Source organism: Sciurus vulgaris (genome assembly GCF_902686455.1).
Source record: "Sciurus vulgaris genome assembly, chromosome: 1".
Lineage (NCBI taxonomy): Eukaryota > Metazoa > Chordata > Mammalia > Rodentia > Sciuridae > Sciurus > Sciurus vulgaris.
Window position 1 is genome coordinate 42084213 of NC_136461.1, and position 26123 is coordinate 42110335.

Genomic DNA, 26123 nt, shown 5'->3' on the forward strand with positions numbered 1-26123 from the left:
AATATTCTATATATGTCTATTAAGTCTAGGTTATTGATTGTGTTATTGAGTTCTATGGTTTCTTTGGTTGGTTTTTGTTTGGAAGATCTATCTAGTGGTGACAGCGGTGTGTTAAAGTCACCCAGAATTATTGTGTTGTGGTTTGTGTGATTCCTGAAATTGAGAAGGATTTGTTTGATGTACAGGGATGCACCATTGTTTGGGGCATAAATATTTACTATCGTTATGTCTTCGTGATTTATGGTTCCCTTAAGCAGTATGAAATGTCCTTCTTTCTCCCTTCTGACTAACTTTGGCTTGAAGTCCACTTTATCTGATATAAGGATGGAAACCCCCGCTTTTTTACTGAGTCCATGTGCGTGGTAGGTTTTTTCCCATCCTTTCACCTTTAGTCTGTGGATGTCTTTTTCTATGAGATGAGTGTCTTGCAGGTAGCATATTGTTGGGTCTTTCATTTTAATCCATTCTGCCAGTCTATGCCTTTCAATTGACGAGTTTAGGCCATTAACATTCAGGGTTATTATTGAAAAATGATTTGTATTCCCAGTCATTTGGCTTATTTTTGGTTTTTAACTTGACTTGGTTTCTCCTTTAAGTGGTTTTTCTCTAAGGTAGTTCCTCCCTTTGCTGACCTCTATTGTTGTTTTTCATTTCCTCCTCATGGAATATTTTGTTGAGAACATTCTGTAGTGCAGGTTTTCTATTTGTAAATTCTTTTAACTTTTGTTTATCATGGAAGGATTTTATTTTTATCTTCAAATCTGAAGGTTAGTTTTGCTGGGTATAGGATTCTTGGTTGGCAACCGTGTTCTTTCAGAGCTTGAAATATGTTATTCCAGGCCCTTCCAGCTTTTAGAGTCTGGGTTGAGAAGTCAGCTACTATCTGTATTGGTCTCCCCCTGTATGGAATCTGATGCTTTTCTCTCGCGGCCTTCAAAATCCTATCTTTATTTTGAATGTTAGGCATTTTCATTATAATGTGCCTTGGTGTGGATCTATTGTGATTTTGTGCATTTGATGTTCTGTAAGCCTCTTGTATTTGATTTTCCATTTCATTCTTTTGGGAAATTTTCTGATATTTCATTGAATAGGTTGTTCATTCCTTTGGTTTGTATCTCTGTGCCTTCCTCAATTGGGTTCAGTTTTTGATGGTATGTTAGTGATACAGTCTCTTTAACTGAAATATATGGGTCCTTCCCCCCATTCTTACTATTAAGTAATGGTATAAACTGGGTATAGAATTCTAGAATGACAGTTATTGTCATTCAGCATTTGGAAGAATATTTTCATTGTCTTGTGTTGTTGCTATTGTGTGCTTCTATTAGTCTTTTTTTTTCCCCCTGTACTGGGGTTGAACCCAGGAGTGTTTAGCCACTGAGCCACATCCTTAGACCCCTTTTTATATTTTATTGAAAGACAGGGTCTCACTAAGTTACTGAGGCTTGCGTTGAACTCGTGATCCTCCTTCCCAGTGACTGTGATTACAGCTGTGTGCCACCATGCCCACTCTGTTATTTTCTGATGGAACTTTCTATCAGACATGGATCGTCTTTGCTTCTTTTTCAAGTCTTCTTATCCTTTATTCTTAAAAAGTTTGTGGTCTGTATCTGATCGCGTGTGTGCATTGAGTGAGGCAGTTCTAATCTGTTAACTTCTGCTGAGGTTTGATTTTCATGTTTGTAGTTTTTAAATTGTCAGTTCACTTTTGTAGACCAAATTAACATATTCCTTCAGCATAGTTTTGTATTTACCTGTGAAATACTTCAGAGGTTTCCCTAGGCTTGGGCAGATTTTTACATTAATTTTTCAGTGACCTTCAGGTAGTAAATTTCAGACTAGTTGGGATTGTGATTATGAATTTTTAGGAATGACTTCTCTTCTTCCTTTCCTGTACCCCTAAATCAAAATCAGGATTGTTTTCATGTCTTGCCCTTTGAGGGTTCAACTTTAGTTACCAATTTTATAAGTTAAAATCTAAATTCCTAGATTGTTAAGACCTACAGTCTCTTTCTGCTTCAGGTTAGTAGTAAGGTGGCTCATGTTAGCTTAATACTACTCTTTTACTGTGGCTCTGAAAAATTCCTTTTCTTTGTACATTCAACCATGCATTTAAAATGCAAAAAAAAAAAAAGTTTTAAACTAATATATGTTATTTTGCTCAACATATTGCTTTAACTTAAAGTGCAGATTATTTTTGTAATAAAAAAAGTTTACACCTTTTTTTTTCTCCCTGCCATACTGGGCATTGAACACAGGCATGCTTTACTACTGTGCTACATCCCCAGCCCTTTTTAAATGGGCTTGCCAAGCTGCCCAGGTGGACCTTGTTGTGATTCTCTTGCCTTAACCTCTTGAGTAACAGGAATTAAAGGCATGCACCATAGCACCTGGCTAAATTTGCTTTTTAAATAAAAGCTAGGATTAAAAATGTTTGAAGAATAGTTATCTGTATATAAACAAAATAAGGTGATCCTGTTTTCTCATATAAACCAAGCATTATTTAAATTTTGACAGATTACCGTGAAATTGACTTATTTTAGCTATTGATTCCTGGTCCAAAGGGCTTCAACCTTTGTACTTTGTGTAGGATTTTTTCTTTTTTCTTTTTTCTTTTTGTGGGGGTGGGGTGGGCACTAGGGATTGAATCCAGAGGTGCTTTTCTACTGAGCTACATCCCAGCCTCCCAGCCCTACTTAAAATTTTTTAAATTTGGAGCTGGTGTCTTGCTAAGTTGCCAAGGCAGTCCTCAAACTTGTGATCCTCCTGCCTCAGTCTCCTGAGTCCCTGGTATTACAGATGTGTGGCATTGTATCTGCCTACACTGTTTCTTTAGAAAGGTGAATGTGGTGATTTGGGATTATTTAAGATGCTGGTTGTTCATAGAGTGTCTTTGTTTGATTTTTTTGTGTGTTTGTTTTTTGTTTTTTTTTTTTAGCCAGCAAATACTGCAAAATGTTAGTTGAAGAAGGAGGATTGCAGCTCTTGTATGATATCCAGGAGCACAGTCAGGCAAACCCTCAAGCACAGCAGATGGCAACTTCCATTCTAGAGGACTTCAGGATGCATTTCATGAATTACCGGAGTCACCCTCTGTGTTGAACACCCTTCTTAACCTGAGGGCTTCCAAGGTGCGCTCTGCTCCTCGAAACCCCTTCCCTGTCAGTATATTCCCTGAATGTTGAAAATCTTTGTTGGCATTTGTGTGTTAGCTGTCTCTTTGACCTTTCTTATTGATTTTCTGTAAGTTATAAAAAGGTTGGATTTGTATGATAGCCATAATCCCTTATCAGGTTGAAATCATTTTGGGGAAACCCCTATAGCAGCAGTGTTGAAAAAACCAGTTATTGTGGACTCTGTGGGGTATGGGAGCTTGTGTTGGAATAGCTATATTAATTTCGTCTGACCTTGAACAGTTTTTCCACTTTGAGAGCTTGTCAGGGAAATGGGACCTCTTTACTGGGAAGAGGAAGGACAGACCTCCAGGAAGATTTGATACTTATGTTAAATTCCCTCATTTGTTATTTGTGGTATGTGAAACTTCCAGAAAAGAAATACATGAAGAAAAGATGGGAAATAATATGTTTTAAAATGTTATTTGACCAGGCACCATGGTGTGTGCCTGAATCCTAGCTACTTGGGAGGCTGACGCAGAGGGTCACAAGTTCAAGGTCAGCCTGGCCAACTTAATGAGACCTTTTCGAAAATGTACTGGGGATATAGCTCAGTGCTAAAGCACCTCTGGGTTCAATCCCTGGTATTCAGGGGATAGCGGAAATGTCTGGAAAACAGAACCTCTGTTGGAAGGGGGAGAAAAGATTTTCTTTCTTTGTTTTTTTCGCTATAGATACCAGAGTATTTTCCATTTGAGAGGCAGAAGGAAAAGAAATGTATATTTTATAGTTTGGGGTATTTTTTTTTTTTTTTTTTGCCTTTTCCCAAAACATTTCAGTGAGTAGTCTTATTCATCATGGAATCAAAGTGGTGACTTTTCTGAGATCCAGCCTTATTACAGCATAAATTCTATCAGAAGCTTCTGTTTGTGTCATCTCTAAAACTGCTCTGAGGAGTAAAGTATGAACGCCTTCCTTGCCTTGTTTCTGACAAATGATGAACTTGATTTGTCATTCATCTACTTAAGTTTTTGTTTTTTTCCCCACACTGAGGATTAAACCCAGGGTCTCACCCATGCTATGCAAGCACTGTACTACTGAGCTATGTTCCCAACCCTTCTGTTTAAATTTTCAAAGAACTAAACTAAATTCCTGTTTGATTATTAGCATATTTTAAGACTAGAGTTTTGTGCTTTTAGCTGGATTGGTCCAGACTCTTAGGGGTATTGTGTGCCATCTTTGGGAATCATTAAGGAAGCTCATTCTTAGTGAAGCTCATTTTTAGTTACTCTGAACCATGTTACATACTATTATTATAACTCACCAGGGTCCTCCTGGATAAGTGTAATTTGTGAGCAAGTCCTTTCTCACACTCTTCTGCATGATTCTAGAAAGGGTCTCTCAGTTTCTTGATCTGGTTTCCAGTACCTTGTGTTATCAGGTGCTTTTGCTAATGTGAGACTGTGTCATGGGTACCAGGCACCCTTTCAAGTTTTGTCTCATTCACAACCATTTTCTGGGATATATAAGTTATTCTCCTCACTTAACACGTGAGAAAAAGAAGGTCAGTAAGGTTGTTACTTTCCTGAGTAGTCAGCCAACTGGTGAGGATGGTGCTAATTCTAAGGATTCAATTCCTTTGTGCTCTTCTCCATGCCAGGACACACATAACTGTGGCATATTTGTATTTAGCAGCAAATCAGCACTGTTAGTGTTATGTATCCCTGCCAGTAGTCTTGTGACTCTAGGCCAGGGGTATTCTGAGGATGCTCAGCCAGAGTTAAGATGCAGTTACAGGATGACCATGAGGCTATCTGGGTAGAAGAGGAAGAGAAGGGTATTGAGACTAGTGTGGATATGTGAATACTAGGTCTCCCCGACCCCTTTATTTTCCAAGTGTGTCATACTCTTGCTCACCTTTGCCCATTCTGTTCCCATCAACCTTCCTGGTGTTTTTTTTCCCCCTACCCTGTACTGGGGATTCATGGCCACAGCCTTGTGCTAACTGGGCAAGTGCTCTGCACTGTATTTCCCCAGCCCTCAACCTTCCTCTTATTTGCTTCAAATGCCTGTCAGTCCTCCAGGCTCTACTCCCATGGTTGCCTGCCGATTTCCCAACTCTCCCTTTTCTCCATCAGAATCATCAGAATTAACTGCTCTCTTCTCTGTGCTACTGAAGGCCCTTAAAGATCTTCCTATCATTCTATAGTTTACAGAAGGCTTTCAGAGCAGTGATTTCACTCATTCTTCCCAAGTATTATAACACATTTTTTGAACATGAGGGTTTTTAAATCTTCACAACAGATTGATTTTATAGAAAAGGAAGCTGAGGCCCAGAGAGGCTAAACAGTCTGTCTGAGGTTATGTAGCGAGAAAGTGTCCATGCTGGAGTTGGTGGTCTAACTCCTGATACAATGTTCAATCAATACAAGGATTTATTTATTCTCTCTTCTCCAGAGGAAGAAACAAGGGGCTCCTTACAACCCCTTGTGTCTCTAGTAAGTGCCTGATCACTGACAGCTAGAGGTTCTCCACAGTAAATCCTTCCCTAATGATTATATAGCCAGGGTGAGGAATAAGGAAGGTGGCGGTAGACAATGTGATTAGCACCTTGCTACCAGGCACCACCCTAGCCATTTTATGTCCATCATCATCCTTGAAGAAACAGAAGGTTGTGGAGGTGAAATGATGAGGCAGTCCTGCTGCAAACTTTCCATCTGGATCTTGCTCAAGGCATGCATGTCCCTTAAGGTTAAATGTCATTTGCCAACAAACTTCGGAGGCCTTTTCTCCCTGAAGGCTGCCATGCCCTCCAGCCGGTCCTGGGTTGGGATATTCTGCAACAACGTACAGAGTATTAGTTTTGGGGGAGCAGAACCAGAGGTCAAAACAGTTGCTTAAGCCTATCCACCCATGACAAGTCCATTGTCTCTGTACTTGTATCTTGGGTCATTCAAAGCCACAGTGACTCCTTTGTCTCCTGGGGAAGGCAGGGCAGTCTCTGGCACCTATGCCTATCCACCTTGGGCATGTGTTGCACACTGTGCATATGCCTGCAGAGAGGTCACCACCTCCTGTAGCAGTCTAGGAGGCTGCTCATAGAGAAGAAAGATCACACTGTGCAGCCAGAAGTCTAGTGGTATAGTTCTCACTAGGTTATACAAGTTCCAAGACCCACTGTTTCAGAGGATTTTTTGATAATTTGTTTTCCTGGAAATCAGCATTTTTTACTCACCCAAGAGTCAAGCTAAATAGGTCAGGCTTGAGTTTATAGCCCCTCATTTGTACAGTCTCTAGGTTTTAATGAAGCCTGACACCCCAACTCCAGCCTTGCCCCTGTAGTGACTGGTATAGGCACAGCAGAAGCCATTCTTTCTCTTTTTCCAAGTGCCTGTGTGATCTCATGATTCTCTGGGCATTAACTGGGGAAGGATGTGCCACCATTAAGTATTTGAGCAAATAGTCTCAGGGAGAAGCCCTGGAGGTACCATAGAGTTAGACCGTTTGGGCCTAAGGGAACCTCACCTGGTCATGTAGTGCACAAGACTTCCCCAGTCTGGTCTGCCTTCTGCTAACAAGTGTTTGTGGATTAGCAACAGACACATACCTGGGCATAACACATCCCTTCAATGGCCATCCCTGATGCAATGTCCACCTGAAAGAAAGGAGTGCTTGCTGGATCTGCCTGACTTTGTCCAGTTCCATCTACATGCATTGGGAGCCAGCCCACCCTACTCCCTACACCAGCCTATGTGAGCAGAGAGGACAGTGAGAAGGAACTCCCTATCTGGAGAAGGATACCATTTATAACAGTGGCACAATAGTGCTGGGAGAAATGGGGGCTGAGTACCATGGGGAGGGTTGACTGTTCTCCAAAGAAGGGGAAGCAGGAGCTACACGGTCAAGCCAGAGTCCTTTCTTCCCTTCTGGCTGCCTTATTGCCTCCTTTCACCCTCAGGAGTTAACTGCTGGCTTCTTCCCTTAGGGAGAAGCCCAAGGCCTTGACCTGGCACATGCTCTGTCCCCTATCGTCCACTGACCTGTACTGTTCTAAAAGTACTGCATGTGTAAAACTCATTTACTTTTCACAACAAGGACCATTATGTCTGTTACTCAGCTGAGAAATGTAAGGCAATAGTAGAAAGGTCCCAATGATAACAGTATGTGGAAGAGCAGGACTTTGAACACTGGTGGTCCTGCACCAAGCCTGCGTCCTTCCATGCTTCCAGTCCAAGTTGTTCTTCCCTCACTCCGCCACAGTCAAGCTGCTTAATTATACACCTCTGTGCTTTTGTTCACACTTTAACCTTCCTCTGAAATTCTGATCTTTTCCAAGGTCCAACTCAAGAAAATATTCTTAAACCCAGCATTGCCCAGTGTGGCTGTTAGCACTCAGACTCTTGATTAGTGTGTGTATGTTGGGGAATTGGATATTCTTATTTGCTTTTCATCAAGTTTAACAGCATGTGACTATACTGTGGACAGCATAACCCTAACCTTTCTTGGGTGCCTTCTCAGTGCCATTAACCTTCCATTAGTGATTTGTGTCTATATCTTTTCCCTCCCCACCTAGTGGGTAGTGACCATACTTCATCTCTGGATCCCACTTCCCAGCTCAGATCTGGATTCAGTGTGTGATAAGTGAATTGGTGTCTAGGGATGAATTAGCTGCACCCAAGGCAGCATCCTGAGCCCTGCGCTTGAGGCCAGATGACCGACTGCCAGCACAAACCCAAGAATTTGGACTAGGGGCCACATATCACTTCTTCTGTGACCTTGGGCAAGCCAATCACCTTTGAGCCTCAATTTCCTCCTTTCCTCAAAGAGGAGAGTTGAGGATAAAATGTAACCAAAGAATATTGTTTGGCCAAACTTCCCATTTTGTAGATGAGTAAACTGAGGCACACCCAGAGAGGAGTCAGGCTGGGAGTTTGTTAGATGAGTTCACTTCCTGAGTTCTTCCCAGCTGTGTTGTCTGGCTGTAAGGATGGGGAAAGTGCTACATCTCAGTCAAAATTAACTAGCAACCCAAGTCCTGACCTGATAGAATCTTACCTCCATTCCTCGGTCAATGGCTACCTTGCCTAGCCGCACAGCAATAGGGGCCTAGGGAACAGAAAACAGCTGGTTGAGGGAGGATCAGGGCTGAGAGGTTTGAACTGAAGAGAATAACAGCTTTGTTGTAAGGTGTGGGTTTTGGACAGGAAGGCAGAGGTCTGGATCTAGTCCTAGCTTGGGCCATTCTATTGACATTTGTACTTGACAGCATTAGACCTACCTGTTAGGTTGAACTTCCTTTTCTATAATGAAAGAAGTAGACTCTGATCCTGACCTTCCCTGTCCCAGCTGGCTGGGTTCTCTGTCATTCCACCTATCCTTCCAGTGTGTACGACATCCCACAGTTCATAAAGTGCTTTCTTACCCACAGGCTCATTGAATGGTGCTACCATCTTCCAATCTGGTGTCCTCATTAGTCCACCATTTTATAGATATGAAATTGAGACCCAGGGAAGTGAAGCATATGGTTATATTTTATCCAGTGAGTCATCAGACTCCTGCTCTCTTCCTGTACCCACCTTGTCTTAGCAATTGCAACCCCCCAGTATTTCCATTTTCTGATTTTTATTTTATGCCCTTCTTATTCTTCTGATCTATTTGATTTGTTTGTCAAGAATATGTGTTGTTATTTTAGGTAACTACCCAATAAAGAAACTGGTCTTTCACTAAAGAAAGTAAAAGCCAGGCACAGCATTACAGACTTGTAATCCTAGCTACTCAGGAGGCTGAGGCAGGAGGATTCCAAGTTTGAAGCCAGCCTGGGCATCTTAGCAAGAACCCTTCACTGGGTGTGGTGGCATGGCACATGGCTGTAATCCCAGTGGCATGGAAGGCTGAGGCAGGAGGATTGCAAGTTCAAAGCCAGCCTCAGCAATTTAGCAAGGACTTCAGCAACTTAGTGAGAGTATCCCAAAAAATAAAAGGGGCTGGGTATGTGGCTCAGTGGTTAGGTGTTGTTAAAAAAACAAACAAACAAAAAAAAAAACTATCTTAGTTAAAAGGGCCCTGTGGGGGGCAGGTGGCTGGTGATATATAGCTCAGTGGTTCAGTGGTGGTGTGCTTGCCTGACAAGAGTGAAGCCCTGAGTTTGATCCCTAATACCAAACCAAAAAAAAAAAAAAAAAAAAAAGGCAAGTTATGTTAATATATTTAATATTTTTGATGTTCACATAGAAAACACATCCAGATCCCTTATTCAAAGTATAATGTGTATTTGCTATTTAAGGGGGAAATCCAAGTGTGGAGATGGGGACCTTGAATTTACAATATTAACAGTCTGAGTAAACAGAACCGTTTGACTATGTTGTTTGTCCACTAGATGGCGATGATCTACACTGACACTGGCACTCACCCCCATTTGGGAAACTTTTATCATTTCCACCATTCACCCTTATTGGAAATTGATCCTAGGGGCCTCATACATGTTAGGCAAGTGCTCTACCACTGAGGTACATTCCTAGGTCTTTTTAAACTTTTAACTTTTGAGACGGAATCTTGCTAAGTTGCCCAAGCTGCCCTTGATCTTGCAATCCTCCTGCCTCAGCCTCCTCAGTCGCTGAGATTACAGGTGTGCACCACCACATCCAGCTCTGGGAAAACTTTATTCTGAACTTCCAATAACATAGCTGGAAGTTGAAGATTGTTCCCTTCCCCTCAGGGTACACAAGAAGTTTCCAGCTGTAGAATTAGTGACTATAGTTAACTCTATTTTGGTAGGCTGGTGTTGGTTTACAGAACTACCTTTTTAAAAAATATTTTTTAGTTATAGATGGACACAATGCCTTTATTTATTTTTTTAATGTGGTGCTGAGGATTAAATCCAATGCCTCACACATGACAGGCAAGTGCTCTACCACTGAGCCACAACCCCAGCCCCAGAACTACTTTTAAGTTGAAATAACCAATAATTTATATTAGTATTAGTATTATTTCAGTATACCTGGAAACATAAATCATCTTGGGCTACTGTTACCCAGTTTGTACAAAAAGGCACTATCCACAGTCTATGAGTTCAGCTAGTTTGGTGCTTTCAGTGTAAGCTGTAGCCAGCCACTCCCTTGAGTCATTCTGAGCTCTGTATGAATCTAGAAACTTTTTTTTTTGGCGGTGCTCAGGATTGAACCCAGGGCCTTGTGCTTACAAGGCAAGTTCTCTACTAACTGAGCTATCTCCCCAGCCCCAATCCAGAGGCTTTTTGAAAAATATTTTCATTAGTTGTTGATGAACCTTTATTTATTTATTTGTATGTGGTGCTGAGGATCAAACCCAGTACTTCACACATGCTAGGTAAGTGCTCTACCATTGAGCCACAACCCCAGCCTGAATTCAGAGACTTTTTGATCAAATGTAATAAAAACCTGATGACATTGAAGAGGCCCAAGCAAGGTCACCAGGGTCTCCATTTAATACAGTGAAACACCACCACACACACTAAAAAATGAAGATGAAATTCAAATTTTTTGCAGGGGCAGGGGTCGGGGGACTACTGGGGATTTAAGCCAGGGGTACTCAACCACGGAGCCACATCCCCAGCTCTTTTTATTTATTTTGAGACAAGGTCTTGCTAAGTTGCTGAAGCTGGCTTTGAACTTGTGATTCTCCTGCCTCAGCCTCTCTAGCCACTGGGATTACAGGTGTACATCATTGTGCCCGGTGAAATTCTATTTTAAACGAAAGTTGTCAGTTACAAAAGTAAATAATACCTAACCTCCAAATTAAAAAACATCTCAGTTATAAAAGAGGGTTATTTCATTTTACAAGAAATTATTTTCTATTTCTCCTTTTTTTTTTTTCAAAATAAAATATTTTTTTTCAAACTATTTTTATGGTTACTTCAAATTGATCTTTATTAGTGATATGTCTAACATTTTTATAGGTTTATATTTTAACTGCTTTGTAGTTTTTGTATTTTAAATGTATTATATATTTGGCTTAAAGTTTTTAAAATTTTGAACAAATTTTGCACAGTTTTTATATTGTTATGCAAAATAAATGCCTAAATACTAGGATTTTTTTTTCCTGATATTGCAATAACTTTTTGTGACCATAATGAGCAAGTCACTTAACTTTTCTGGTCTGTTTTCTCAAAGATAAGAATGAACTCTACTGCATTGTTCTAGTTAATTGAGACACTGTCTTAAAGTACCTAACGTTATGTCTGACAGATTAGAAGTACATGGTCCAGGCTACATCAAGATTTATTTTAAATTATTTAAACCTAACTACATTTCAGCAGCTTTTATGTCTATGGAAACTTGAGACCTTATCCATCTCACCCCCTAGGCCCCTTCACACCTCCTATCTGTCCCACTTAGTGAAAAGCCAGCAGAGCTTCTCAGTTCCTTGGAAACCCAAGTCAGCCAGATCCTGGGTATCCTCACTCGGACTTTGGGTTCGTGCAGCTGGCGGGGTTGCTTCTCTGCCAGGCCTAAATCTGCTCCTTAGGGAGCAGTTCTAAACCCTTTGGGAAACTATCCCCAGAGGCTACTGTAAAATTTTATTTTTATTTATTTTACTGTTGGGGGGGGGGAATCAAACCCAGGATCTTGTATATACTAGTAGACTAGCATTCCACCACTGAGCTACACCCCAAGCCCCTTGAAGATTTTAGGAAATTAATGAATCTTAACAAATGTCCTGCATATTTCAAGAAATTCATTATGCAGTGTGGCAGGAAACATGGGCTGGTAGTTTTGCATCCACTTCAGAACCTTGCTTTTTCAGTCTTTGGGGATACTTAAAGGCTGTCCTGTACAATACAGTAGCCATGGGCCACTCGCCTTGGGAATGTAGCTAGTGTGAGCAGCTAAGTTATCTGATTTAAATAACTCAGTTTGGCTCTGCTGCCATCCTGGATAGTAGAGATGGGCAGCATTGTCATCATCAGGTACTGGACAGTGCTAATTCTGATGGCTTTGAGTCCACTGGATTTCAGCCCTAAAAAATTCAATTTTTGTTTTAATTCAAAATTAAAATTTGCTTTGATTTGTTTACTGAAAAGATGGAAAAACTCCAAAGAGGGTTCATTTTATGTCTTTGAGTAAATGGATGTTGTGCAGCTGCAAGGAGCACCTTAGCCCTCTGGGCCTCCCACAGTCCCTCCCTCCTGTGCTTGGCTGTCCACACACCTGGGGCAGGATCTCCTGAGCCAGGGCTAGTGCCCGATGGTAGGCGGCATCGCCCTCCTCGTTCTGGTCCACAGTGTGGTTCACTAGCCCTAGTGCGTGGGCCTGCACCCCACTTAGACGTCGACCTGTGAAGATGAGCTCCTTCGCCAGGGCCACCCCCAGGCAGCGAGGCAGCCGCTGAGTCCCTCCTGCCAGGATGGAGGGGTGATGGTGGGAAGTCAGGTTGAGAAGGGGGAACCCAGGGAAGGCCTATCCTGGTAATTTCCAGGACTTCTCAGAGTTGCAGATTGAGTTAGAATGGGAGGACAGGGCCCAGGGCAAACGAGGAAAGCAGGGGAGGGAAGGGCTTTGACAGTGTTACGGGCAGAGAGAAGGTTAAGGATGTAGGCAAGATTGATTACCTGCCCCCGGGAGGAGCCCTCGGGTGGTCTCAATCAGTCCCATGATTGCAGAGGAAGCTGTTTAAATAGAACAGAGCAAAGCCTCCCTCCTCCATCCCATCCTCCACTGCTAATTCCTGGGGAGAAGAGACTCCTGCCCTGGTCTCCTCACCCCTGCAGCCACTTTCATGGTCTTGCCACACTCACACTTACCCAGACTGTCTCTGGAAGAGCCTTAACCTGGAAGTCCAGAGACCCACCCACCAGCTTCTTGAGTGGAGGAATCACCAGCAAGTCTCTCCCTTTCTGAGCCTCAGTGTTGGGGAAAAAAGGCAATTGTTCCTCTTTTGCCTGCTTCAGAGTGTAATGGGCTTGAAACAAGGACAGGGGTCCTGGAAGGTGCCTGATACCTAGCTCTGTGTTAATGGATTCTGTCTCTGTCTCGTGGACCCTCAGCTTTGCCTGGCCTACATTGTTGCTTTTTTTTTTTTTTTTTTTTTTTTTTTGGTCACAACCTGGAATCTCCCTGATGGTTCCAGTCTACATCCTCCTCCTAAGTTCTACTTTCTCTGAGAAGCTTTCTTTGACTGACGCGCACACAGGCCTCTCCTGAATTCCCCCAGCACAGGCCATGCCACCGTTTTTGGGGGCTTTCCCGCTCTTAATCTCTGTCCTCACAGAAACCCCATGAATTAATTGCCTAAGACATGGGCTCGTGAGAAGCAAAATTGGGGCTATGGTCGGCTACTTGGTGCCACACCACCTGGTCAGTTCCCTCTTTAACATACTTTGTGTAGACAGAAGCCCACCTTCATGCCTGGAGCTACACAGTTTTGTGAATGCTGTGCCTGGGGTGGCAGGAAAAGCCTGGGGGAGAGGTACCACCATGCACTCACTGCCTGTAAAGCCTCAGCTGAGGACTGGGAATGTGAGGATGTAGCTCTAGCAGAGCACTTGCCTAGTATGTGCAAGGTCCTGGGTTCAATCCCCACTAGCACCAAAAAAAATCTTTTACCCCTCCCTTGAGGCTCAACTTGTTACTGTGGAATAAGTAACACCAACCTTAACTGGTACCCAGTGAACCAAGGCAGTCAATGTTCTGCCAGTCATCTTGCAACTACCTGGTCCAGTGACCAACTGCCTTGTGGCTCAATCCATGGCAAATAATCTGACTTGGACAGATTGGAAGATTGAACGTGATCTGCGCCCTCCTTGATGTCCCCTCTTCATGCCCTTTTCGCTGTCCTGTCAAGCGGTTGCTCTGAGGTTTGGTGCTGTCATTTCAAGGGAAGCAGTTCTCACAGGTAAAGGCCTGTGCTCCCTCTGTGTCCCCCTACCCTGCCCTAGCTTTTCTCTTGGAAGGCCCATTGCTGTGGCTGACTGCAGATCCCCAACAGCCTGTTTCACTAACCCTCCCCTCCTCACCCCCTTCCCAGTACCTGCCACTCGGAGGTCACAGGCCAGGGCAAGCTCCAGGCCTCCGCCCAAGGCAAACCCATCCATAGCTGCAATGGTGGGTGTAGGGAAGGCTGCTGTGGAGAGGAAGAAGGGTCAGGACCAGGACAGAGACCCACAGCTGGTGAGGGGCAAGCTGGTTGGAATAAAGGGCCTCACTAGCCCTAGGTTTGGAGATCTCACCTGGTGTACCTCAGCCAGGTTATCTGAGGAGTCACCTGGGGAATGGGAGTGGGAGACAGGCTGGGTGAGCCTGTCTGTCTGTGTTCCCAGCTCTGTGCTAGGTGCTGGAAACAGACCTGAAGCAGGTGTGGCCCCTGTCTCCATGGGGCTCAGTCTAATGGGGGAAGGCAAACCGATAATAAGGCAATGGTAACTTGGTGCTCCAATAAAGGAAATCTTGGAGTATGGATCAGGAAGGCCTCCTGAAGGAGGAGGCATAGAAGCCTTGAAGGATGAGTGAAGGTTCAGGAACCCAAGAAAGAGTATTCCTGGCAAAGGGAACCGCAACTTTCAAAGCATGCATTCCTCTAGAATGGCTGGACTTGAACCCTAAGGGTGAGGTTGGTCAATGGAGTGGGGTACAAAAGCAGAAGACCCAGGGTCCCTTTCTGGTAGAAACAACCTCTGTACCCTCTTGTGGAATTCCTTGTGGCCCACCCCCAAACCCCGAGAGTCATCCATCCACACAAAACTCAATACAGTATTCTCTTTAAAGGGTGGGTGAGGAGAGGCTGATTTCAGGAGTTTCCAACCCTGGACCCCACCCCCAGACCTCACCAATGTCATTCATCAGGCCTCGGAGTCGCTGGGAAAAGACCCCCACCTCTGCCGCACTCATCTGCTCCCGTTCCTTCAGGTCAGCACCTGCAGATGGCGAGGGGTTGGTGCCCGCCCTTGGGAAAATGGCTTGTTATGGAATCCTAGGTGGCTAAAGCATCCATCAACAGTCTTGAGGAGAAGCAGCCAGAGAGGAAGGAGAAACCATGAAACAGTCAAGGAAGCCAGAAGAAGAAAGGGGAGTGCTGAAAAATGAGAGGTGCAACAACCACAGCAGAAAGACAAATCGAGGCTGGTGCAGTGGTGCACACCTGTAATCCCAGTGATTCTGGGCGCTGAGGCTAGGGGATTGCAAGTTCCAGGCCAGCTTCAAGCAACTTAGGGAGACCCTGTCTCAAAAACTTGAAAGGTCTGGGATATAGCTCAGTGATTAAAAATAGACAAATTGGACTTCATCAAAGAAAACAACTTAGGTGCATCAAAGGACAAGAGTGAAAGGATGGCCACAGAATGGGAGAAAATACTAAGAAAATCATATATCTGATAAAAAATTAACAACAGGGCTTGGGGTGTGGCTCAGACTGAGCACTTGCTTAGCATGTGCGAAGCCCTGGGTTTTGTCCCTGGCCTGTCCGCTGCCCCACTTCCTCTCTCACGCATATGCACAGTTAGTATCTAAGATTTATAGAGAACCCCTACAACTCAACAAAAATAAAGGACTGATTCAAAATAGGTGAAGGACTTTCAATACACATTTCTCCAATGCAGATTCGCAGATGTTCAATGGCATGCAAAAAGATGCTCACCATCAGTCTTTAGTGAGATGCAAGTCAAAACCACAGTGACATACTTTTCCCTGTACATTAGAATGGTTGTTACTTAAAGAAGCAAAAAAAAAAAACAAAAAAAAAAAACAAAGTGTTGGCATGGATGTGGAAAAACCAACCCTAGAGGACTGCTGAGGGTAAGGTGAAAGAAGTAACTTCTGGAAAACAATTTGGTGGCCTCAAAAAGTTGAGTGTGGTAGAACACACCTGTAATCCCAGGTTCCTGGGAGGCTGAGGCAGAAGGATCCTGAGTTCAGGGCCAGTCTGGGCAATTTAGCAAGATCCAAATAAAAAGGGATGGAGATGTGGTTCAGTACTAGAACACCCCTGGGCTCAATCCCTAGTATTATAATCAATCGATCAATAAAATTATGATTCCAGTCCTACATATACACCCCAAAGAGTTGAAAATAGGAACTCACACAGATACTTGCATAGCAGTGCTCACAGGATATTATTCATAATGACCCAAAAGTGAAAACAACCCACTGTCTATTAGCACATGAATTGGTAAACAGAATGTGGTATACAGTGAACTACTATTCAGCAATAAAGAGGAATGGAGTCCTGACGCTTGTTACAATACAACATGGATGAACCTTGAGGACATTACGCTATAAGTGAAATAAACCATACATGAAAAGGAAAATATTTCACGATTCTAGTTATATAAGGTATCTAGAACAGGCAAATTCATAGGGAAGAAGATAGACTAGAGATAGGTTATCAGGGGCTGGAGTTGTGGGAAACCACATGTGCACATGACCCTGACAGCTCAGACCAAAGAGCTGAGCCACATTTCCTTGACCCCTGAGCATCAGGCTTCTCCCCTCCTGCCCCTCCACAACCTCTTCTTGCCTCCTGGCCTTCTCCATGCTCCCTGTTTTCCCATCCCCAACCACCATTCCAGAGTTAGTTCTCAGGTCAGCTCTCCTTGTCTTCTCATTGTGGGCCTGTGGTACTTTTTCCTGCCTTTGAAACTGAAGTTGATGGTGCTGTTTTGAGGACCAAGTGACACAGGTGCAGTGGACAGCTTTGGTAACAGAGACTGGAATTGATTTTATGCGTGGATAAAGAGACAGAGTCCGACCTTGGCCACTGACCTGTGAACATGCTTGGATTGTTTCTTCATTTCCTCAGTGAGGGATCAGAACAAAGCATGGGATAGCAGAAAGAACTAGGATGTGGTGTCAGAGGTCAAACTGAATTCTATCCCATACTACAGTGTGACCCAAGGCAAGAGATTTTACTTCTGCGTCTCTGAGACTGCATCTGTAAAATGGAAATAATGTATCCTACACTGGAGCTGACCCAAGCCCCCCGTCCCTGCAGGCTGGTGGAAGCCCTGCAGGGGACAGAGAGGGACCCACCTGCACAGAACACACCCTTTACTCCACTTCTGAAGAGCAGGACACGCACTTGCTGGTCCTCCCGTAGCTGGGTCAGAGCCTCCAACAGCTGCAGAGGGCACCATGTCAGGTACTTCCCAGCCCATCCCCAGCCCCACCCTGGTGCCCTTCTTTCTTACCTCACTGACAAAGATGTTTCCCAGGGCATTGCGGGCATGGGGTCTGTTCATCAGAATCTCTGTGATTCCTGCAAGGAACAGGGCAGCCTTGGGTGAGCCAGCTGGCTGTGTTCACCCACAGGGTGGGGACTGGAGGCAGGAGGCCTGGGGACTGGATGGCCTCTGCCCTTGATGATCAGTGGGACTTGGGGCAAGTCACAAACTTCAGCCTCAGTTTTTCCACTTGTATAATGGGAACAGTAATCTTTGTTCACTCTGCCTCACAGAGGAAGCAGAAGTCCTCATGAACCACAAAGCAAAATGGAAAGCAGAACAGGAGACAACCACAGGAGCTGTTGCCTGCATGAACACATGCACCTTTAAGTTCACAGCTCCCTCCATATTTTTCTTCTCTTCACAAGCAAACCTCTTTCTCTTAAAAATTAAAATAAGATAAAACCTTTGTAATCATCACCCATGATCAAGAACTGGAACTGTGCCAACCACTTCAGAAACTCCCGGTGGGCCTTGACTCAGCTGTAGCTCCCTCCTTGACCCCCTAAAAGTAACTCTTCTAACTTTTGTATAATTACTTCCACATATTTCTTTATAGTTTCCTTGCCGAAGTATGCATCCTTGGACATCACAGATTAAACTTGCTAATTTAAAATTTTTAACGTGTTCATTAAAAACTTATTAGAATCCCCAGAATCTGTCTTTCTCTAGCCTGGTCTTTTCCTCAAAGGTTATCTGTTGAGGAAATGGTAGGGCTTCTCAAAGTCTGAATTTTGCTGATTGCATGCTTATCAGGGCAAATCAAACTGACCCTCTATCACAAAAAATTAGCAACTAAACCCATAGGGGTATTTTTGTTGTTTGATACTGGAAATTGAACCCAGGGGCTCTCTACTACTGAGTTACATCCCCAGTCCTTTTTATTTATCTGGAGACAGAGGAGCCTCAGTTGCCCAGCTTGGCCTGGAATTTGTGATCCTCCTGCCTCAGCCTCCCATGTCACTGGGATTACAGGCATGCACACTGCACCCAGCTTAAAATAAACACTTTTTAAAAAAATAGTTTTCAGTTTACAACAAAATTGAGTAGAAAGTACAGTACAGAGAGTGCCCATGTTCCCTTGTCCCCACACAGGCACGGCTTCCCTGACTAGCAGCTTCCCCTACCTGACTGGTATATCGGTTACAATCGATGATCCTATCTTGACACATCATCACCAGAGTTCCTAGTTCACACAAAGATTCGCTCTTGGTGTTACACATCCTCTGGATTTCAAGAATGCAATCACCTGCATCTGCCTTGGCTTTGGTAGCCACGCATTCTCCTGACCTTCCCATTAATTCTTGGGTGATGTCTCTTTGCATCCTTCTTGGGTGTCTTGTCTAACCAGATTGTCAAAGTTCTATAAAAACTTTAAAAAAAAATTTTTTCAAAAATTTTTTGCAGTACTAGGGATTGAACCCGGAGAATCTTTACCCTCAAGTTACATTCCCAGTCCTTTTTCTTCTTTGAGACAGAATTTCACTAAGTTGCGGAAACTAACCTCAAATTCATGATCCTTCTGCCTCAGCCTCCCAAAGTAGCTGGGATTACAGGTGTGCACAACCTCAACCAGCCATACATGTATGTATTTAACATGTGCTGGCTTCTGTATGAGACAAAGATTCCAGAGACAGGGACAGAATCATGGAACCTAGATTATGGCAGGGAAAATAGACATTAAATAATTACTACTTGTGATATGAACTCAGAAAAAAGAAAAAAGACAAGCAGGTAAGGGATCTGTAAGGGGCAGAGGCAACCCCAGTGTAGGTCAGCTTACTCTTCAGAGGACGAAGTGATTTTTAAGTTGAGAAATGACAGAAGAGTAGGAATCAGGCAAAAAGTTTGAGTGCACATGTGTGTATCAGTGCGTGTGTATGCATGTACACCTATGTGCATGCACACGTGTGTCAGTGCAGGTTGTTGGGGGGTGTGGAGACAGTCCAGGAGAGAAGCCCACTGCAGGCAGAGGGAGCAGCATAGCTGAGGGCGTAGTGCTGGAGAACAGGGTACCTTCGAGAACTGGAGGAATTCAGTGCAGAGGGAGAGCCTGTGAGGTGCAGCCTGCACTTGCCAATCTGCCTTTTTTCTCAGAGAACACCCCCATGCCTCCTGGGCACTTGCCTCCTGTATGTCCAAGATGGCCACATGTACCCAGCCAGCCCAGAGCTCTCTGCACCCCAGGTCTGAACACCACCTGCCCACTTCACGTCTCCACTGACATGTCTGAAAGGATCAGTCTTTCTCATGCTCCCTTGGTGAGTGAATGACCTCACCATCAACCCAAAGTCAGTGTGTTGCCTCCCTCTTCCTCACCCACAAAATGTGCTTAGTCGTGAAGCCTAGCAATCCAGCTCTTACACAGACCTTGGTCTCTTGGTGTCTGTACCTCTCACAGCTGTTAAGGTGCAGGCACTTTCCTGTATTTCTGGGATCACCCGTAGGGCTTCTTGTCTTCTGTCTTGCTCCCTCTCGCCACACACACATTCATTCCCTCATCTGGGTCCATCATCTTTCTCACCCAAATCCAACCTTGTCCCTCCCTGCTTTTTCATGAAATTAAGTCTATTAATACCACCCACGAAGCCTCCCACAGTCTGGTCCTTGCACCCCTCTGTGGCCTCGATTCACCCCATAACATGTGGGCAAAGCATGGGAAAGAAGTCTGGGCGGTGGCTCAAAACTCCTATTTCACCCTCCAGGCTGTTTCCCTCCCATGCCATGTCAGGGGGTGGACAGAGGTGTGTCTTCCAATTCTTCTGTTCCCTACTTATTGTCTCCTGTGCTCCTCAGCTTTGTCCGTAGAACACAGTGTAAACAGGTTGGCGTTCTCAATGGAGGTGACCTGAGACACACAGGAGGGCCAGTGCCAGTGGGGCTTCCCTAACCTAGAAACCTGCACAGAGCTCCTTCAGCCCAGCGGCCCCAGGCCTACAGGGTGCCCAGATGGCCCTAAGGTCCTTCCCAGCCCTGGTGCTCCAGAGGAGAAAAAGGTGCAACTTTGAGGAAGGGAAACTCTGGTGGATACAGAGAAGCCAGATTACAGGAGTCATACAATGTCCCTAAAGAAAAGGGGGGCAGTAAAAAACCATGTCCCTAAAAGACCCCTTTCTGTTTTAAGAAAACAAAAACAAAACAAAACAAAAAAATGTGGCCAAGTTAAGGGAACAATGAGGGGAAGCCTGGGCAGAAAGTTCAGATACATATTGTGTTGAAGGACCCTGGCTTTCTCTTAGGCATGCTGGAACTAAAGCAAGTTAGTGTCATCTGCAGAAAGCTGCTTTCTTGCATGTACGCTGGGACAGTTCTTTAGGATGCTGCTCATACATGTGAACTAATGCTGATGTCACTGCTTCTGTAGCCTACCACATAAAATTCCTCTGTAAGGGGAGACAGGTGCAGAAATAGAGTACTGTGGAAAGCATAAATGTCACTTATCCAGCCAGCCACCACTGGACAAAGTGCCACAAGGAAGAGGAGGCACTGTGTGGCAAAGCAAAGTAGTCAGAGGTGCTATCTGTTCAGTGTCACCACTGAACTCTTCTTGGCATCGATTTCCTGTGCTTTTTCCCCAACAAATCATATGTCTCCCATGCTATCTCTGGATGCTTTTTTTTTTTCTTTTCTGCAGCCCACCCCACTGTCCTGGTGTCCTGGCACAACTGGACTATGCACATGACAAGTGGAGAGGTTGAAGTCTCTCAAATTTCAGAACAGTCTAGATCTAAGGTCAGTGTGGCAGACCCTAGATGGGTCTCTTGTTCACACCTTGAATAATTCCTTCCCAATGAGTGTGTGAAAATTGCTTCTAACCAATGGAATACAGTATAGATCATAAAATGTCACTTTGGAGATTAGATTAGGTTAAGTTATATGGCAAAAGTAATAAGATGTGACTTCTGTGATTAGGTTATGATACGTATAAGGGTTTGTCTTGTGAGATAGACTAGTGGGCTTATGGAGAGAGTCACATGGCAAGCAACAGTGGGCAGTGTCCAGGAGCAGAGAGTGACTTTTCTCCAACAGGGAGGAAGGCAAATTCTGTCAACCATCTGAAGAGACTGGAAGCAGATCTTTCCCAGACAAACCTCCTATAAGACCACAGCCCTGGCCAACTCCTGGACAGCAGCCTGGTAAGACCAGAAGCAGGGAACTCAGCTAAGGTGGGCAGTCTGACTTATAGAAACTATAAGAAAATACATGTGTATTACTTTAAGCAACAAAGTTTGTGTTCATTTGTTACGGAGCAACAGAAAACTAATGTAGTCACCATGTCCCAAGATTGACAGAAACATTTTCCTCTCTTCTTTGCTTTCGTGTTCTGTCCTTCCTTTCTCTCTGCACCCTTCTCTTACCAAACCAACCATGAACCTTTCCTGAGCAGTTGACCAAGGTCATTTCTGTCTGGATGGCTTAGATCATAGGCTGGGTGGTATGTGGGCAGGTCAACAGAAATCACCGGAAGATAGCATGGAAAACAACTTGTTTAACAACCTCTTTCTATACAGAAGGGGAAACTGAGGTCTGGAAAACAAAAGTGTCTGCTCAAGTAATTGCAGGATACAGCTAGCACACCTCACTTGCAAAGAGCTAATTGATGGGGTGTCACGCGTAGTCGTAAAGTGCTTGCCCAATATGTGTGAGGCCATAGATTCAATTCCCAGAATTACAAAAGGAGCTAACAACCTATAAAGAAGACAAATCCAGATACACAGAATTTAACTGGAGAAGGGGCATGAAGCATGGCAGGGGAATTCTGGAAGGATTCATGGAGGCAGACAGGAAGGGACAGGACCCTCAGGACACAGCTGAAGCAAAACACAGAGATGGGAAAGTTTAAATGAACCCATGGGAGCCAGGTGCAGTGGCTCACTCCTGTAATCTCAGCAACTCAGAAGGCTGAGGCAGGAGGATCTCAAGTTCAAGGTCAGTTATGACAACCTAGCAAGACCCTGTCTGAAAAAAAAAAAGGGGGGGGGGGTTGGGAAAAAAGAGTTGGGGACGTGGCTCAGTAGTAGGCCTCTCGGTTCAATCTCCAGTACTCTCCCTCCCACACAAAGGCACACACAAGGAAGAAAAGAAAAAGGAACCATGGAGAGAAGAGAAGATGGAAAGACCAGGTTGTGGTGGAGGACCTTGAATGTCCAAGTAAGGATCTGGAGTAGAATTACTCTATGAAGAATAAAGCTGCTAAGGAAGGGTGAAGAATGGTGAACCAGCCACTCTCATTTTCCAGGACAAGAAGTACAATGTGGCAATGCTTTGGTGCCATCTGCCCCAGTGGAAGCAGAAGCTGTGGCTTCTAACATGAATATCCAATGACCCTGAGTCATTTTCTGGCTGGTTCTCTATGTGTGATCTCTTCCTCACATCTTCTCCACTGTTTTTCCTTGGTTTCCTTTTCTCCTCCATCCCTGACTTTCACCCTCCTATAAGCCCTCTGGCAGGGGCAAAGGCGTAATCTGCTGATTCTTGTCATTCATTTCTAGATGAAAGGATTCTAATATTTACACATGAGCCCCAAAGTCCATGTTACTGCTGTAAAAATCTGTTTGATGAATCAATGAGTAACTGGAAGAATCAGTGATGACCTCATGGTTCAGAACACAGGTTTTGTAATCAGACCTGATTCTAATTGCTTAAGCCTCTGTGCCTGTGTGTGTGAGAATGGGGATGACACCAGGGCCTTGTGCATGCCAGGCAAAAGTTCTAACACTGAGTCACATCCCCAGCCCCATACCTTTTTTAAAAAAATACTTTTGTTAATGAACCTTTATTTTATTTATTTATATGCGGTGTTGAGAATCAAACCCAGTGCCTCACGCATGCTAAGCAAGCACTCTATCACTGAGCCACAACTCCAGCCCCCACAATATCTTAATCGGATAGTGGGGAAAAGAATCAAAAGTATCTTATGGCAAGCGCTGTTGCCAGTTTGGCAGTGAACCAAGCCTGAGAATATGGCTTATTTCTAAGATCCAGTAATCCTATCTCGTCCCACCAAGTGATTCATTGGGACGCTGGTGGCCCTTATGTGTCTATCAAAAGTGGTGGAGGCACATAGGGAATAGTATGCAACAGCAAGGAACTAGATTTATGTCGGAAAATACCTTTTAACAGTGTTGCGACATAAAGAAGAAAATATGAGAGGTATAGTGCACTGCCAATGGTGTAGATTAAAATTTAAACACGAATAGTGCATCAAATGCCAGTGGAAGGGGATGAGATTAGGGAGAAGCAAAGCCACCACAAGGACCTTGTCCAGATGGCTCAGCGCAGCGGACTAAGGACAACGATCAGTTCCACGGAAGGCACCAGAAACAAACACACAAACCCCCAACACAACATGCAGTCAAGGCGTTATCTGCTAACGACCCGTGACCTTTCAGCGGGAAGCAAAAGTTTGAAGGACCAGCACGCAGGGAGGAAAGGCGGCCTGCCCCTGCTCCTCCCTCGGCTCCATTCCTCTCGTCCCCGCGTCCCCGCACGCCAAGCGCGATTGGCTCCGCCGCCTCCGCCCCCTGGAACCTTGCCAGAACCCTTGGCGGGGAAGATTATCCGGTATTTTAACCCTCCTAACCCAGTACCATCCCTGAGCGACTCTTCTCCCCTCTCACACAGACTGAGGTCACCAAGTGGGAGTTGAGGAGAACGACAAACTTCCATCCCAGCCAAAGCCGGGCAGCTTCCTCTCCGGCCTGAGCCACTAGGGGAGCCTAGACTGGGAGGCAGGCGATTTGGGATCCAATCCTCAAACGCACTGAGCCACGCGCGGGCCCCACCGGCCTCAGTCTTCCAGCGTGGAGCGGACGCGAGCAACGTCGCTTCGGCCTTTGCAGCCGCGCTGGGCTCGGGGCTCGTCCACCTCAGCCCGGCCGGGCCCGGCCTCCTGGGCGCGCCCTGGGACGGCGCTTTTACCTTGGTCAGGACCCGCCAGGGCGCGTACTTGGATTTCGTGGCCCCCTGCGGTCCCGCCTGAGGTGCAGCGGGCCCCAAGGGGCCTCCAGGGGCGCAGGAGCGGCAGGGCGCGTAGCATCGCGCAGGCTGGGGAGGTGCTACTGCCGCCCGCCGCTGCCCGGGCTCGGGGCTAGACGCGCAGTTCCGGCGGCGGGTGAGGCCTCGCAAACTGCTCCACCTATGGGCCGACGCAGCGCCGCTGTCTGCGCCCCTTGGAGACCCCGAGGTGGTGGCGGAAAATCCCCGCTGCTTGTGATTTGGGGCAAGCCTGTCAACTTTTCTCTTCATTTGTGCTTTGATCCGGGAAACAGGGATAGTGACAGTGACTACCTCATGGTGGCGTGAAGATTGAATGGGGTGTGTGACCTTTGCTAACACATATGTGCAAAAGATGTCCTTTCATTTAAAGTATGTCATTTAAAATATTTATTTAGCCGGGCATTGTCTACATTCACCTCACTGTGTCACCTCCCATTTGTGCCTCAAACATAATGAAAGGTGACTGGTCAGTGCCTCTCATCTCACTAAATCTAATTATGCTCCTTCCAATTTAATGCTCATTAAATTGGCTCACAAAATATTTGTGAATTGCTAGCTTCTGTCCCTGATTGTCCACCCAAACTCCCTTTACAGAGGCTAACAGGGACATTGTTTGGTTCACTTGGAGTAGTTCACTCAAGAATGTTCAGTGAATATGCTCCCTGACCCCTCACTGCCTACCCTTCCTTTGTTGAAGACCCCAAAGCCACCAACAGTTCTGACCTAACCTATGCTGGACTGTTAGGTGATCTAAAAAATTCTCTTTCAAGTCCTGCTATTTGGGGGTCTCTTTGTTACAATTAATATAGCCTCTTTAACAAAAATTGGATTATGGCTTGTTTTGGAGAACAAACAACCTGGGAGATTTTGGTTTTTTAAAAGTACTAGTTACAAGGGAGAGCTACCTAAACTGACTTAAGTAAGAGGCTTATTACAGGGCACAATGAGCAGTGTGGGCAGTGGAACTGTCCTGGTTTGGGCTGCTGTGCCAAGCACACCATGGGATGGGTGGCTTAAACAACAAATACTTCTTTCTCAGTTTGGGAGCCTGGAAAATCTAAGAGTCAGGAGTCCCAGTGAGGAGAGGGTTTGCTTCTTGTTTGCAGGCCATATTCTCACTGTGATGACAGTGCTTCTCACATGACAGACAGCAGAGAGGGTTGAGCACAAGCTCTTCTGCCTTTTATAAGGACACTAATCCTATTCATGAGGGTTCCTTCCCCACTAATACCTCCCGAGTCCCCACCTTCTAATATCACCACCCTGGGAATTAAGCTTCAATACATGAGTTGTCAGGGTGTGACAGGTAGACATGCAGTTCACGGAAGGAACCAAATGCCAGGGGTGAGGACTGCTCTGGAGGTGCATGGTCTGACCCTGATGCTTCTCTTGGGCTCCTTTCATGCTGAAGCTTCCACAACTCTCCATGGCTTTTTTTTTTTTTGTACCAGGGATTGAACCCAGGGGCACTTAACCACTGAGTCACATCCTGAGCCGTTTTTAATATTTTATTTAGAGACAGGGTCTCACTACGTTGCTTAGGGCTTCACTAAGTTTCTGAGATTGGCCTCAAAACTATGATCTTTCTGCCTGAGCCTCCTGAGCCACTAGGAATACAGGTGTGCACCACCACGCCAGGCTTCTATCCACGGTTGTAAAATTTAAGCACTTACCATCATCAAGCAACACAGGTTGGTCTAAATCCATATTCCAAGAGTTTTGGGTGGGCCTGCATTGCCCAGACACCCATCTGGGTTCAGTTAGAAGATGGAAGCTGCACATGGTTAAATATGGTCACCAGGGCTGCAGAGAGAGCATCCCCCTGG

General features: G+C 45.0%; 2 protein-coding genes across 13 annotated transcripts in view; one reads left to right on the forward strand and one right to left on the reverse strand.

The window, feature by feature from the left end:
- ZYG11A (zyg-11 family member A, cell cycle regulator) overlaps nucleotides 1–5393 on the forward strand; it is a 44135-nt gene extending 38742 nt beyond the window's left edge. For all 6 annotated transcript variants that reach the window (XM_079142119.1, XM_079142122.1, XM_079142116.1 and 3 more), the window contains one exon: nucleotides 2936–5393. In XM_079142119.1, coding sequence (XP_078998245.1) covers nucleotides 2936–3099 — 164 coding nt within the window. In that variant the 3' untranslated portion in view covers nucleotides 3100–5393. The remainder of the gene's footprint in view (nucleotides 1–2935) is intronic.
- Nucleotides 5394–5527: 134 nt separating this feature from the next.
- On the reverse strand, nucleotides 5528–24879 carry ECHDC2 (enoyl-CoA hydratase domain containing 2). Of its 7 annotated transcripts, none has more exons than XM_079142353.1 (10): nucleotides 24220–24829; nucleotides 17266–17333; nucleotides 17108–17195; nucleotides 14911–14997; nucleotides 14115–14204; nucleotides 12697–12753; nucleotides 12296–12483; nucleotides 8166–8216; nucleotides 6718–6765; nucleotides 5528–5947 (listed from the first exon to the last, which is right to left on the reverse strand). In XM_079142353.1, exons 1-10 carry the CDS (start codon nucleotides 24335–24337, stop codon nucleotides 5870–5872), a joined length of 873 nt encoding a protein of 290 aa, XP_078998479.1. In that variant the 5' UTR covers nucleotides 24338–24829; the 3' UTR covers nucleotides 5528–5869. The 7 variants fall into 7 exon arrangements, with proteins under 7 accessions (XP_078998479.1, XP_078998478.1, XP_078998480.1 ...); XM_079142352.1 differs by having other exon boundaries at nucleotides 14115–14207; nucleotides 24220–24821; XM_079142354.1 differs by lacking the exon at nucleotides 6718–6765 and having other exon boundaries at nucleotides 14115–14207; nucleotides 24220–24835.
- Between the last annotated feature and the right edge of the window lie 1244 nt (nucleotides 24880–26123).